The 16,516-nt window shown below is 38.6% G+C and overlaps 1 protein-coding gene across 1 annotated transcript in view; it reads left to right on the top strand.

Annotated features, from left to right (window-relative positions):
• The window catches only part of GYS2 (glycogen synthase 2), a 39,345-nt gene that overhangs the window by 8,192 nt on the left and 14,637 nt on the right, over window positions 1-16,516 (top strand). Inside the window, exons 2-7 of the mRNA XM_040968365.1 lie at window positions 703-884; window positions 4,669-4,860; window positions 6,521-6,703; window positions 11,113-11,257; window positions 14,254-14,371; window positions 14,909-15,029. Of these exons, the coding sequence (XP_040824299.1) occupies window positions 703-884; window positions 4,669-4,860; window positions 6,521-6,703; window positions 11,113-11,257; window positions 14,254-14,371; window positions 14,909-15,029 (941 nt within the window). The remainder of the gene's footprint in view (window positions 1-702; window positions 885-4,668; window positions 4,861-6,520; window positions 6,704-11,112; window positions 11,258-14,253; window positions 14,372-14,908; window positions 15,030-16,516) is intronic.

Genomic DNA, 16,516 nt, shown 5'->3' with positions numbered 1-16,516 from the left:
AAGCTAACTTGCTTGGTGCCTTAGAAGAGGACTGGCTCTTTTGCTTGGGCGATTGGCTCATGGTTACAAGTAACAGGGACTGCACCTGGAAAAAACCTTAGCCCCTTTCCGGACTCTATTGGGAGGGGAGGTGATTACAGTTACCATGACAAAGGCTATTTGAACAGCTTTTGATGCTTCCATGCAAAAGGAGCTTTAAGCCAAGTACTACTTTACCCTAACCCTTTCTTCAAAGTTTCTTGAAATGCTGGTCCCTCTCTAATACTCCTAGATAGCTGCCCTCTCATGTGAACTGAGAAGAGACTTTAAAATATTCCCATAGTTGAAGGCAGCAAGTGACAGCCCCTGCAACTCATGTGGGAGACGCAGTAGAGCATTCACATGCCCTTGGCCATTGTGATCATTTTGGGAATCCACCAGTAGATTGAAAATCTTTCTTCCTTACCTCCCACCCAACACTCTGCCTTTAAAATAAGTAAATAAAATCTTAAAAGAAGATGTCCATTGCTAAGTCAAACAGTAACTCTTTCTTAGTGCGCGTCAACAGCATGTTAAATATTACCTCTTGCTAGAAAGTTAACCGGACCCTAAGGCTCAGTGGTTTCTAAATAGTAACTGAAAAATGAGAATTTATTTCCATTCCTTCATCACATCACATGAATTACCAACTCAAATGCTAACATAACTTTTTCTTTTTAACAGTTGGAGGCATCTGTACTGTGATTCAGACGAAGGCAAAAATAACAGCCAATGAATGGGGAGACAATTATTTTCTGATAGGTCCATATTTTGAACATAACATGAAGACCCAGGTGGAACAGTGTGAGCCTGCAAATGATGCTGTAAGAATAGCGGTGGACACAATGAACAAGCATGGCTGCCAGGTAAAGGATGTTGACTGACACTTTCCCTGCATCTTTCAGTGAACTCCCAGGGGAAAACAGACCACAATGGACAGGGACTCACAAAAGAAGACTCCAAACTTACTTAGGGGAGAAAAGCAGGTTTGTGAAAAAGACGATGCTCATGGTTTTTAACAGATGAGATTTGAGACATGTCATGAGAGCCAAGGGGCTAATGAGTTTGCAGCTCAGTAGAAGGCTTAGGATGGATATGTCTGGAGACAGTCATTTGCACTGTAAGCACCACAGTTCTCAGAAGGAGGCCGAAGAATGAGAATGACAGAGAAATGCCAGTGGTAGTAATGATTGGAGCCACGTACCCCAAAGACAGACGAATGCAGATTGCTTGAGAGGCAGAAAATGCAAGGAAACACATAATTTCCAAGATACTATGGATGGGGCATATGTCTATATGTTAACTTTAGCTAAGTCACCAGGTTTCACCATTTTTGTTTTTTTGCAAAAATAAAGGAGGAATTAAATCAACAAACGGCTGAACCAGGCTCAGTTGGGTCTGAAAATAATAAGGTTATTGACAATGTTACTAGGTAGAGTTTAAGAGAGTGGATAAGTGAACAGATGGAGAGCCAACAATTTAATTTCCACATTGGTAAAATGGGGCAAAGTATCAGAAGTACTGGAGGTAATTGTGAGGATTCTGAGATAGCGGTTCAATTAGTGGACCACTGTATTTAAAAGGGATAGTCAGAAAGAAAGTGATAATGTAGGAGAAAATGGCATTTCAGGACCTAGTATTCTTGAAGAGGAAAAAGAAAGCATAATCATTTGTTGCATAATGACAGGGATGTTTTGAGACCTGCATTCTTGGTTGATTTCAACATTGTTTCAACGTCACAAAGTATATTTGCACAAACCTAGACGGTATAGGGCAGTCACTGAATGTTGCTCTTGATGCAATCGAGAAACAGTCAACATGAGATATATGAGGCTGCTCTGAGTAGCAAGGCATACTGCTTTACCATCCTTGTTTTTGAAGAAGGGAGGTGTATTCTTCTATCCAAGTAGAAGGAGTGTATTCTAAAAAATACATAAGCCAATAACATATAGTCATTTATTATAATTATTGCATGCTGCAATAGCTGTGTGTGCTGTAGTTTACACAATTGAAGTAAATTGGTTTACAGCAGTGCCACCACAAATACGTGAAGAATGTACTGTACTGTGACATTATCACAGCTGCAATGTCACTAAGCCGTAAGATTTTTCAGCTCCATTATAATTGTGTGGAATAATGCATGAATACGGTCTGTCACCGATGGAAGCATCACTTTGAAACACACAATTGCACAAGTACATGCACTGGGAGACAAAAGAGAAACAACCAGGAGTAAAAAGCTGTGGTCAGGTAATAGAATGTTAAAGAGGAATATTTCAGAGAAGGAAGCATTTGGGTTTTAACAAGATTAAGAATGAAACTATTGAGTCTGAACAGCTAAAAACAGGTGTATGTGAAGCTCATCGATGCTGGTAAGGTCAAAGGACTATTAGATAAGTGTGTAGCCTGGACTTGATTTGCCTAACACAGGATCCAAAACCAACCAGCTGATTGAGTAGAATAAGGAAAAGTCATATATTTAGACATCATTAATTTCAAAAAATTCCATAAATACAGGGTAAGGCTTTAAAAGTTTAAGTGTATTTATAAAAGAAAAATCTTCCTTCATACTCACTAAAGAAAATGAGAAGCCCTCACTGGGGTGGGTACCTGTGGAGGCAGGGTGCCCAGGCTGGGCTTGCAAGGCTGACGGAGCACGACATGTTCCAGAGAGCACCAGGGAAATGCTCCATGGTGAAGGTAGCATGGAGAATGTTAGGAGACTGGCAGATGGATGCATGTTACACTCTTGGGATGAAAGTCTGAGGTATTCAAAGGGGCTTGCTTTTGAAGCTCATGTAAAGGAAAAGGGAAATGAGAAACACAATGGAATTGCCTTGTTGTGAAAATTCTAAGGGCCAGAGAACTGATGCTCTCCACACAACCCAACCAGAGACTCCAGATGCCTCTAAACTCTTTGTGCTTGTTCAAATTGCTGCCTTTGTTGTTAGTGATCTCCAAGAAATTAGGAGGTCAATCATGTTATTCTCCTGGGAGATGTGGGGTAGAAGCCAGGCCCTTGGGGTGCAGCTGAAGAGGCTGGGATTTCAGATGTGTGCTTTGATCTCTTTTCCTCATTTCTGCAGGAAGGATGCTTCCATATCATGGGTGGAAAAGGATCAGAAATCAAGACAGGTAGCTTACATATTCAGTTGGTAATTCTAGCCATTCTCTAGGATCTTAGCTCACTGTATTGTATATGAAATAGTCAACATCCAGTAGCTGTTTGTTAAGTAAGTCCATGAATGAATGGATATCCCAAATTAAAAAAAAAACTATTGGTAACTTATCTGAGGCTTAGGAAAGTTCAATCTTAAAAGGAGAGCACAGTAAGATAAATACTAAACAATGACAGAAGCAGCTGGCATGCAATGAGAATCACAAGGTTGGCCAAGGCCTGGGTAGCTGATAGACACCATCACACATGCCTGAGTCCCTGGGGGAGGAAATGATGATTACATTGGGTTTTCAAGCTATGCAAAATTCAAACTTGAGTGGAGCAATAAGAGTCAAGCAATGTGGACTCCATTTTCCAGTGAGATCTGGCAAAGAGAAAGACCAAGCTTCTGTTGAGTTCCAGAAAGGTACTGAAGTAGCTTATTGGGTTACATACAGTATCTATCACAGGGTAATACATCTAATAAGAAAGACAACAAAACAAATAAACTAATATATATATATATATATATATATATATAAAATGAGACCAAAAGGAAATTTTAAAACTTAGATACATAGGTGAGTATATAATCACATTTTTTTAAATTGAGGCATATTATACATTAAAATTTGTTAAGGAGTATTTACGAATCAAAGAAGTCAATTTAAAGAATGTACTAAGATTACCGTTTTGAAAAAAATGTGTTCATGTGAAAGGCAGAGCTACAGAAAGAGAGGGAGAGACAGAGACAGAAATGTCTTTCATCTGCTGGATCACTCACCAATAGGCTGCAATGGCTGAAGCTGGGCCAGGCCAGAGGCAGGAACCAGAAGCTCCATCTGTGTCTCCCACATGGGTGGTAGGGGCCACAATACCAGGATTAGACTTGGAGCTGCTGGATTAAAGAGAAAATGTGTCATGGACAACTTATTTAGTTAAGATAAACAACAGCAACCACACTGGGATATATGTTGGGCTAATTTTGCGGGGAATACTAAGTTAAATTACACATTTTTGCCTCCTGAAAAAGCTTCTTTTTCAATGGGAAATTTTGAAAGTCTTATCCCACAAAGAAAAGTGACTTCACAGACATCGTATGTAACTATAGGTCACTAAACATACAGATCATTTTACTTTATAATTCATCATAACAGTTTAGAGTCTGATGTTAAACTAGGTATCTACAGGCTCAAGTTCACAGCAGAGTACCATGGGATAGAAGGAGAGATTCCATGATCTAGATGTATTTTCTTTAAGGACCAAGTTTAATGAGGATCCATAGCTTGGAAACTGCACCCATGGACAGAAGTCCTTTCCATATTCCAGATCAAACATTACGTGTACTCTGTTTTCACTACTCTTTGCTAGGTAGTTTGCTGAATCTCCTCTTGATTTCTGAGTAAAACTCACACCCTCTAAGCATCAATACATCTTTTTAATCTCTAGCATTACTCATAATTACTACACAGTTTGTGTTCTTTATATAACAGGTGCATTTTGGGAGATGGCTGATTGAAGGAAGTCCTTACGTGGTGCTCTTTGACATCAACTACTCAGCCTGTAATCTGGACCGGTGGAAGGGTGACTTCTGGGATGCATGCAGTGTTGGTATTCCTTATCATGACCGAGAAGCCAATGATATGCTGATATTTGGATCTTTAACTGCCTGGTTCTTAAAAGAGGTACAGTGATAACAACATAGGAGTAGTACAACTGGGTGCAATACCCATTGGTGATCCCACAAACTTTGGATTACACTAGTTTTAGATAATGCCACTATTCTGCAAAATTATCTATTTATCAAAGGACTGACTTATTTTAATTTGAAAGGTAAAGAGATAGAAACAGAGACACAGAAAGATCCTCCCTCCACTGGTTTACTCCCAAATGCCTGCAACAAACAGGGCTGGGCCAGACTGAAGCCATGGGACTGCCATAGGGGTAGCAGAAACCATCACCTGATATCCCCCAAGGTATGTATTAGCAGGAAGGTGAAATGGTGAGCAGAGATCGAAACTGAATCTAAGCACTCCAATGTGGGATACAGGCATCTCAGGTAGAGTCTTAACTGCTGCTCCACCCACTTGTCCCCAAAATGATGCTATTATTGACTGTACTAACATAGTTAAAGGAACTTAAAGGATGTTTAGTACTTCCTCACTAAATACTATCCTTGTAAACACAGTAATACTATTTATTAATGATTACTTCATGTCATGTGTGCTAAGTGTTATAATCCCTGCCTGAGGTTAACTCTAGTGACTTTCCATTTTTTTGTTTTGGCGTCTTAAGGTGCTTTCCCCCCATTTCCCATTACCAACACTAACAATTTATATTGGGAGTGGAGTGTGAAGGTTAACTTTCTACAAGGGTGGAACAAGGCAGCTGTAAAGAATAGAGACAGGTGCCTTGCTGGATGGAGTGGAATCAGACGTGGGTCCTCCTTTTGTCACAAACGCTAAGTGCTTCCACACAAGTGGTTAACCTCTTTCTTCCCAGTTCCATATTCCTAAAATAATAACAGTGTAGTTATAATGCTTTGGGCTCAAAAGAACAGAAAACCCAAATAAGATGCTCATAAAGCACAGAGTCATTTATTACATATTTTAAAAGCTTATAAGGAAAGTCCTAGTTGTTTAAGCTATTTCATGGTACCTTCAAGTTTATAATATTGCTATAATTCATTCATCAAAACAATGAATATCCATTGAGTTCCAAATGTGTATTTTTTTAAAGATTTATTTATTTTTATTGCAAAGGCAGATATACAGAGAGGAGGAGAGACAGAGAGGAAGCTCTTCAGTCCAATGGCTCACTCCCCAAGTGACTGCAATGGCTGGAGCTAAGCCAATCCTAAGCCAGGAGCTCTTCCAGGTCTCCCATGCAGGTGCAGGGTCCCAAGGCTTTGGGCCATCCTCGACTGCTTTCCCAGGCCACAACAGGGAGCTGGATGGGAAGCAGGGCCACCCGGGATTAGAACTGGCATCCATATGGGATCCCAGTGTGTGCAAGGCGAGGACTTTTAAGGACTACACTATTGTGCCGGGCCCCAAATGTGCATTTGTTCTATTTATTTATCAATATTTATTATGAATATTAGTATTTATTCTTCTGTGGATACAAAAAATACGATCCGTTATTGAAAGCAAAGGTGAAGGCATCAAAAACCTGTATTTTAGAACAAGATCTTATAAAAGATTTAGTGTTGGTAAATCTGCATGCTTCTTGGGTAGACCCTACTCCACTGTGATATCCTATACAGGCATCATAAACAGTGCAGTGTGGACCCAGACAACATTAAGCTTCACCAGCAGCTCTTCCCAATGCTCTTTTTTGATGCAGGTGACAGATCACGCAGACGGCAAGCATGTCATCACCCACTTCCATGAATGGCAGGCAGGGACTGGACTAATCCTTTCTCGAGCGCGCAAACTTCCCATCGCCACGATATTTACCACACATGCCACACTGCTTGGACGCTATCTCTGTGCAGCAAACATTGATTTCTACAACCAGCTCGATAAGGTAACTAGTTATCCTTCCATTCCCCACCCACTCCTTTTCTCAGTCGTCTGAAGCTGGGGGCGGGGGGGGGGAATATTGATCTTGACATTTCATTTGCCAACTGGATGGCAGAAATGCCCTTTCAGCTGATCAATATTCAAGAAAAAACATGCCCCAGGGTGACAGACAGCTAACCCTGTTCAGAGTACAGTCCAGGACAGCATGGTGAGAGGTCTGGGTCCTGTCCTACTCTGGAGCAGTAGATCCAGAGGGGAATGGTTGAAATCAACCCCTGTGTGGTCAAAGGCTGGGCTTCTGTTACGCCCTCAAATGTGGGACAGGTTGGGAAGAGCCAGGATCCACCCACCGCCCCAAGTAACAGTCAGAAAACAGAAATTCCAGGTGTACACAGCTGCTTTACCTACTCTCTGGAAACTAACCATTGATTGCAAGCCGCATGATAGGTCAACAGGTCAGGTTTTTGCTCTGGTTGTGTGGTACATGTGTTTTTATAGGCGCCAGTGGAACAGAAACTACTGAAAAGAGGTGTATAGGTCCGTGGTGAGTTAATGTTTGCTGACTTCAGGAGAAAACTCAGTTACCAGAGATTTAGGGGTTCTGTAGATTTTGTGTTTCTAGTGTCAACCAAGTTTGTTTTAGAGTGCAGTTTCACTATCAGAAGAAGTAGGAAGCTGCAAAGTTGATATGTAAAGACTTTAGTTTAAAAAGCATTTGTGTGGTGTGTGTGTGTGTATATCTCTCACAGAGAGAAAGAGAAAGAGAGAGAGAGCATGCCATATATAATACTCAGATAATGATACTGGAAAATTATGCTACCATTTCAAAGACATCTTGAATGCAATAAAGTTCTTTTAAAAATTTGAACGTTTGTAAAGCAGTGAGTGTCCTAATGTAAGCTTTCCTGTAAAAAGGAATTTAACCTACAGGTCAAATTATAAATGTAAGATGCACATTTAACATAAAGTCACCAAGGAATTCAAAGTACCGGGAGATCATGGAAATTTCCTTGTGGTGTATGATGACAGCTGACTAATAAGGGCAAACCAGTGATCTGTGATAAGTTCAACAACCATGATTCCTGGAGAAAACAGGCTTTCATTTTTGTGAAAGAGAAAATTGAGCATGAATACTTAGGAATGTCAGATGATAACAGATAACAGAAAATAACTACCTATACATATGGGATTTTGGTATTTAAGTACAATTAATAAATGTATCCTGGGATGCAGATGAACACTGTAACTCTTTCCTTTTGATGAGAGGTCAATATCTGGATGTTACTGTCTTCACATGCAGTTCTGCATCTCCCCAGTGTGAAGACGGGTCTCATCCCAGATCGTCTTTCTAGTAAAAGGGATAATCCAGAAACGAGCAGACTAGACAGTCAAGAACTATATTGTGAATTCGCAATTTTTTAAATAATAGAAGCCCTCCCACTCATAGTAGGTTTAGCATATGGATGATTTATAAGAACACAAAACTATAAACATGAAAGATTTCCAAGGTTCAACATAAGGAACAAATCATAATTTACTCCTTGATGCAGGGTTTAGCATCAGCCTCAGTAAGTTCTGACACAAGCAAATATTAAGCATAGAAGAGCAAGTACAATGTATGTTAGTTTTTATGGGAGCAAAGGATATTAGAACTGTTGTGCTCAAATGCTATTGCTAACTGAATATACTTCTCTGTTAATCTCCAATTCACAAGATTTTGATGCTGGTTGAAGTTCTGAGTAACATTCATTAGCAAATATACATATATATAATATTTATATTTATATAATTAAATATAAATGAAATGATTATATTTATAGATTATAATATAAATATAATATAAATTATATTTATAATTAAATATTATATATTTAAATTTATATATATATGCACTTGTATACATATATATAAATTTCAACCACTTTCCAGTCAGCTTATAAATTTCTGGAGACCTTCCAGGATGTTTCCAAATAAACACTGGTCAATTATCCCTGTGACTAGAGTGGCCAAATAATTAACTGCTTATAAAAGGCCTTTAGACTACTTATGATCTGGCAACTTTTTTTTCTCAAGAGCAAAAGCATTTCCTGCCGGAATATCTGACGACAGTGCCACCCAGGACCAGAAAACAGGCGAAGGTTAGACAGTCTGGCTTGCACTTAGGACATTCCTATTTCACGTCAGAGTATTTGCCTTCAGCACCTCCCTTCGGCTCTTGGCTCCTACTTCCCACCAATGCAGAATGTGGGAGGCAGTGATAACAGCCTAGGAAAGCAGTGGAGGATGGCCCATATCTTTGAGTCTGTGCACCCACATGGGAAACTGGGAAGAAGCTCCTGACTCCTGAGTTCAGAACAGCTCAGCTCAGCTGTTGTGGCCATTTGGGCAGTGAACCAATCTGTGCACATGAGCAAGTTTATAGAAAATAAGCATTATGAACAAATTACACGTTTGCCTCCTGCATTCTACAGCAAGGTTACAGTCACATCAGACGTCTGGGTATTTTCTGCCAGTACTGTGGCAATTTCTGTCCTTGTTCCTTGGAGACCCTAACTTTTCATCCCCAAATAATCTTCCCCAAATTAAACTTTCATGTCCCAGTTTGAAAGTCATTTCATTCATGGGGCTGTTTTGGAGACACAGAGATGAATAAGTTCCGGTCATTATAGTTGAAAACCTCACCTTCTCGAGGTGATGGTGATAACATACATACTGACTGGATAGCATGAAGCATTTATCCCATCCTTAGCCAGATGAGCCGAACCTGCTCTGATATATCTTAATCTGGCAGGTACTCATTTGTGTTTGATTTTCACTTCTTTCCCCATTAATTATAAAGTCCTTGAAGATAACAAATGTACAAAGCTTTCTCAACAAATGTTAGCTGGATGATGGGTGATTGATGGATTGAGACTTCATCTTTCACAAAAGCTTCTGCCAAGAATACCACAGAAAGCCTTCCTTCAGACATTCTTTCGAGATAGTTGCAAATGGCTATGAAATATTGTTCTACGATATCCCTTGCCCAGTCATTAGAATCATCAAATGAATCTTATTTTTAGTATGGTCCTTTCTGTGATGTAGTAATTGTTGGAACTAACTTGTTGACAGAGCTGAAGTCTAAACAATGTAAAAGCAAGTAAGTGCAGTCTTTGGTGTCAGGTTGGTGATGAATTTAGTGTTCTGCTAGGAGATCATGTAATAGTAATATAATTGTGGTCATGCTTCTTGACTTCTAAATGATTCATTTGCTCTCTCTTTAAAAATGAAAACAAATTAACACGACACGGTAGTTTATGAGAATTAAATGGACTATTGTGTTTAAAAAGGTTTCTACCGTGGACTGATGAAAAACTAGCAATAATTTTAAGAAAAGCATTCTCTGAGGGATAAGCATTGTGGTGCAGTGGTTTAAGCTACCACCAGCAACACGGGTGCCCCATGGGGACATTCTACACTCCAGTTCTGATCCTGTTCCCTGTTAATACATCTGGGAAAGCAGCAGAAGACTGCCCAAGTAGTCCAACCCTTGCATTCATGCAGGTGACCCAGATGAAGCTCCAGGCGTCAGCCTGCCCAGCCCTAGCTGGACAGTGAACCTGGGGAGGGAGATCCCACTCCGCCTCTTTGTAGCTTTCCCTTTCAAATCAGTCAGTCAATCACTCTTGTTCTTTTTTTTTTTTTTCAAATGAAGAGCACTCTGCTGATAAAGCATCAGAAGTTTTATCTACTCTTTTTTTTATTTCTTGAAAATCATTAGTGTCACATGTAGCTGTGTTTAAAACAATGTTATGTGACTGAGCGAAGTGCAAATAGTCTATACTACTGCAATTACTTAAGAGGTTGCTGGGGATTTGGCTTTTTTTAGGTTACAATGCACAAAATAATAGATGATTGCACAATTTAATGCACTATCTAATCAGAATAGCTGTGTACTCTTTGCAATTATAAAGTATAAGGAGTTACACATCTGTGGGAAAATGTCTGTTTCAGGTTCCTTTTCAGTAGATTGTGATAGATAATACTTATCCTTATTTTCATATCAAGTTAAGGTCAACTTTGTTACATTGTTTCTGAGAAAAATAAGATGACAACTTAGGGAGTGTAATTAACTTGTCTGGAAATGTGGATTAAACAAGAGTCTAATAAAATTTAAGAATTAAATTTGCAGTGAAATGGAAACACCATTTACTTAAGGGATTATATAGCAGGAAAAGCAAAATCAACAATGCTTTTTAGAGCATATGTAGTTACGTGGTTTAGTAACAGGCTTAGTAAAAAATTACTGTTGATATTGGTGGTCATAAAGTATCATTATAGCCTATCAGAAAACTATTTGTGAAATACATGATTTTGCTTTGATTGTGTGGAAGGATTCACATAAGTAAATGTCTGTACATTTTCCCCCAACAGTTCAACATAGACAAAGAGGCTGGGGAGAGGCAGATCTACCACCGGTACTGCATGGAAAGGGCGTCTGTGCACTGTGCGCACACATTCACCACAGTGTCTGAAATTACAGCCATAGAGGCAGAACATATGCTCAAGAGGAAGCCTGGTAAGTATCAACCCAAGTTTGTAACCTGACTGTGGAGTGTGTGGATTTTTTTTTTCCAGGAATAAAGCAATAGTTAGACAGAATGCTACATCTACTCTTCCCCCAGTCCATCCCCTGCCAGGGGATATGTTTGTTTTATCATGAAGTGAGTAAAAAATTTTTTTTCAGGGAGAGTGATTGGCTATTACTTGCTGATGCATATCCTTTTCTGTACAATAATATTTTACTAATTCATTAGCAATCCCATGGGTATTTTGAAATTAACTCAGTAATACAGTAAGTATAATGTATCAGAGTTCAAAAATTATTCACATGCAAACTTTTTTGTACTCATTTCTTCCTACTTTATATCTTTTTAAAAATTTTATGGTACAGTTCCACAGCCTCTGGGATTTCCCTTTCCCCTTCTCTAAATTCCTTCACCCCTAAATAATTATCCCCCCAAATTATCACAACAGTATAGTCCATGAACAGTTATAAGTCTATCATTCTGCTATTTATGTGTATCCTGACACTGTAGGTATGGAGAATGGCAGAGTTCAGCATCCTATTGTCAAAATATATTGAACAGTTTCATTGGGAGTCTGTCTTTATTTTGGAAGTAGAGATGCACACTGCATTGTGTCCTCACATCAGGATACGACAGTCTGTTGCACAGTTACTATACCTCCCCTTAAATGAAAGCGAGAGAGAGAGAGAGAGAGAGAGAGAGAGAGAATGAATATTACTGATTCTTCCCCCACAAAGAAGCAAAAGCTTTTGCTGACCTCAGAGTTGAGGAATACATTAAGAAAATGGGGGATGAAGAAGTTAAAACAAAACAAAACAAAACAAAACAAAAAACCACTTGTTATAAAGCTTCTTATCAACAATGAGAAGCACCTATAGGAATTTAAGGAATATGTCATCCAGGAAATAGCAACACCGAAACAAAACCAAGCTGGATTATTGGAAAGGAAGGACACAATCATCAATCAAGTAATAGATTATCAGACTGAATAAAAAAAATAAACCTATGTATTTACTGCCTATAGGAGACATCTTACCAACAAAGATATGTGGAAACAGAAAGTGAAAGGATGGAAAAAGGTAGTCCAGGCTAATGGAAAGGAAAAACGATCTGGTATAACTATTCTTAAATCAGAAACTATAGGCTTTGATATGAAAAATATTAAAAGAGATGAAGGACACCATATACTAATCCAAAGATCCATTCAGCAAAAAGAGATCACCTTACTAGTTTCTTAGGATATTTTCTTTTTCATCTAATTTTACTTGGTTTTTCTCTTTGCTTATCTTCTTAAAAATGACTCTTGTTGCAATTTTCTTTTTTATTTCTCAATGACACATGGATCATTCAGTAGCATGTTACTTAACTTCATGCTGTAAATTTTCTGTTTTTCTTCCTGTTGTTGATTTTATTTTGTAGTTTTTCATTTAAGGGCATGTATAGTAACTGTGCCTTGCGAAGGCTCAGAAGAGGCAGTGAATATGGATGTGTGAGGGTCACTACCTAGATTTTCTCAAGTTCTCAATCGTGTTTCTGGTGGCTTCACCTTGGAGCTCCACAATATTATCTAGGCCTTTTTAAACTACTGATAGAATCATGTGGTGCTCCTGAATTGTAAAATATCTGAATGTTTTGTGGCTTAAGGTCAACACATTTCTTTAGTAGATTATTAAACACACAAGCTTTTTAAAGTACATGTTAAAAAGGTATCACGTGGCATACTTATGATTGTATTTTTCAGTTGTTCTTCCAAGTTGTTCCCAACCACAAGGCTGAGCCCTAGTACCAGAGCATGAGGTAGATGTTGGCTGGATAAAAAGTTTACATAGAAGCAGATACTTTAACAATATGGAAAAAATAATAGTCTTATCCACTTTCCTGTAGCCCTTGAACCTTTTTACCCTAATTAACTATGTAAAGACTGTCAAAATATTAAAAAAATAAATTAAAAAAACAAAGAAGCAGATACTTTAAGAGTATACCAATAGGGCTTGGAGGCGTGGCCTAGTAGCTAAGGTCCTTGCCTTGAATGAGCCAGGATCCCATATGGTCGCCAGTTCCAATCCCGGCAGCTCTACTTCTCTATCTCTCCTCCTCTCTGTATATCTGACTTTGTAATAAAAATAAAATAAGTCTTAAAAAAAAAGAGTGTCACCCACCATATACTGCTTTTAGTGAAGAAATGCTTTATTACTATAATTTTATACTTTAAAATAACTTTGACTCTAAATTGTTTTTTAAAGATTTATTTATTCATGGGGCTGACATCAGGATGTAGCAGGCTAAGTCCCTGCCTGTGGTGCACTGGTTTAAGGCCTGGCTGCTCCTCATCTATCTAGCTCCTTGCTCATGCTCCTGGGAAAGCAGCAGAAGATGGTCCACATCTTTGGGTCTCTGACCTAACGTGGGAGACCTGAAAGAAGCTCCTGGCTCCTGGCTCTGGGCCTGCCCAAATCCAGCTATTGCAGCTATTACAGAAGTCAAACAATGCATGAAAGATCTCTCTCTCTCTCTTCCTCTTTCTGCTTTCTCTTTCAGTCTTTCTGTAACTCTACCTTTCAAATAAAAATAAATGAATATTATTTTTGAAAAATTTAACTTTAAAACAAACCACTTATTTATTTATTTGATTCTCGGAGAGATAAAGGCATACTGTGCTAATTACAGTTTATAGTTCATTTAGGGAAAGTTGTACTGGAAACCTCGGTGACTTTGGTTTGACTTCACTGTGGTAGCTGGAGTGTGTGACGGGACACGAGCAGCCCTCCACACACACTGATGCTGCATTCACAGATTCAAACCTCATATTTTAGTCATATTATTCTGATTTCCTCCTTCAGCCAAAAGACTAGACTTCGGAATCTTATTAATTTTAAATTCAACCATGGTCAGCAACTAGATATGCTAATAGATGTCTAACTTCATATACTTAAAAAAAAAGCCTCTCTCAAAATGGAATTTTCCTGATTTTGTTTTGCTTTTTTAGATGTAATTACTCCGAATGGATTGAACGTTAAGAAATTTTCAGCTGTTCACGAGTTTCAAAATCTCCATGCCATGAATAAAGCGAGGATCCAAGATTTTGTTCGAGGCCATTTCTATGGGTATGATTTTGTTCTCTTTTTAAGTTTGTATTTATTTTTTGTTTGAAAGCAGGGGAAAAGAGTTAGAGAAAGAGACAGACAGAGAGATCTTCCATGTGCTGGTTCACTCTTCACTGGCTCAAATAGCCAGGGCTGGGCCATTCTGAAGTCATGAGCCTCTAACTCTATTCTGATCCCCTACGAGGACGGCAGGAACTCTAGTACTGGCATCATCACCTGTGACCTCCCAGAGCAAGCATCAGCTGGCAGCTGGAATGGGAAGTGGAGTCAGAACTCAATCCCAGGCACTCCAATATTGGATGTGAACATTCCAAGTGGTGTATTAACCATTGTGCCAAGTAACTAATCCTATGCTATTCTTTATTTAAAAAGAGATAGAAGGTGATCATTTTAAGCATCTCAGATAGCTAAAAAGAAAATAGGATTGTTATAGTAAACATTTGACTTTCCTAGTCTCTTTTTCCCCTCAATAGAATATGTGTGTACATGTTGTCACTGTTGCTTTAATTAACTCATAACTGTTTTGTTTTGTTTTAGTCACCTCGATTTTGATCTTGAAAAGACTCTGTTTTTCTTCATTGCTGGGAGGTATGAGTTCTCAAACAAAGGAGCTGACATTTTTCTAGAATCCTTATCCAGGCTAAATTTCCTGCTAAGGGTAAGAAAGTTCTATGATATAACATATAGCTGTTGTAAGGATGACTACCAATGAGAATCACAGAACTTTTTTTGGCTTCTCAGAAAGTCTTACAGAGAATATAGGGCTTTGAAGACTGAAAATGAAAACCTTATTCAAAAAATGACTTCAACCCTTTGAATTCACATATTATATTCCTCACACAGGTATTTATGTAATCAAGTATGATTTTTTCTCAAAAACATTCAAGCGTATCACATGTGCTGTATCCTAAGAAGCCATTATAACATTCATTTCCTCTTACATAAGTTTGTAACCAATCGAAAGATAAATATATAGAAAGTAAGCAAATAAAGAGCAAAATATCATCTGTTTAAAGCAGTGAAGATTGGCTTGGATTTACAACAGCAATGGAAGTTGCAAATCAGTAACACCAAACCTGGGTATTACAACTAACTTACTAGTCACAGGCAGCTCTGGCCATAGTCACCCTCCCCCAACTGACTCAGGCCTTCAGAGAAATAACGGCTCATGGTCAAGAACTGCAGCACCAGCTCTTGGTGGGACACAGCAGGAACAGCCCCTTCTCCTTTCCAACTCACCAGTTCTGCTCCCTCTCTAAGAGGAAGATATCTTAAAGTGTTAAAGTAGGAGATGTCTTACCACTAGGAAATAGAAAGAAGGGAAAAAGAAGCTCTTAGTCCTAATGATGTGGAATCATTTTTTTTTTCCTTTTGGCTCATAAGTTTCCCTAACTAGTTCAGAAATGAAATATTTTCCAGTAGAAGCAGTTTTGATAATGATACTATGTCAAAGAAAGCTATGAACTGAAGTTATTGGGAAGATACTTATAAGGAGACAAATATAAACATCTATCTTATCAAAATACCAAGATAGCTATATTGTCCTGAGCTCTGTACCATACTCCAGCTAAGCTTTTTCTTGGACCTAGAATCTTTACCTTAGAGAAAACATTACACCAAGAATACAGGAAAATTTTCTAGAATCTCATTAACAAAGAAGGAATATGTTAAAAAGAGCTTAGGTTTGTAAAAGAACTGAAGATCACAAAGATTATTCAGGAATAATCTCATTTCATATGTCCTAGTATGCAACTACTCAACAGACTTTATAAACAGACTCACTACTATATCAAATACACGTTTAGTCCACTATTAATAAATGTATCCATTTAATTATTAAATAGTTATTTTCTTTTTATTTGTGAAGAAACAGCCTATTGCCAGTATACTACATATCAAAGATCATTACCATAGGCCCTTGTGGCTGCCAATTAAGCCATTGTTTGGGACACTTGCATCCCACAGCAAAGTACCAGTGGAGCCCTAGCTACTCTGCTTCCAACACAGCTTCCTACTAATGCATCCTGGGACACAGCGGTGATGGCTCAAGTGCTTGGGCCTCTAGCACAAATGGGATTGTGAGATCCTGCCTTTGACCTGGCTCAGCCCTGTCTGTTGTGGGCATTTTGGGAAGCGAACAGGTAG

This window comes from Ochotona curzoniae, unplaced genomic scaffold (genome assembly GCF_017591425.1).
Source record: "Ochotona curzoniae isolate NIBS_2020 unplaced genomic scaffold, NIBS_Ocur_1.0 contig_1482, whole genome shotgun sequence".
Classification (NCBI taxonomy): Eukaryota; Metazoa; Chordata; class Mammalia; order Lagomorpha; family Ochotonidae; genus Ochotona; species Ochotona curzoniae.
The sequence above is the reverse complement of the archived record's forward strand: the minus strand, read 5'-3'. Positions and strand labels throughout refer to the sequence as shown.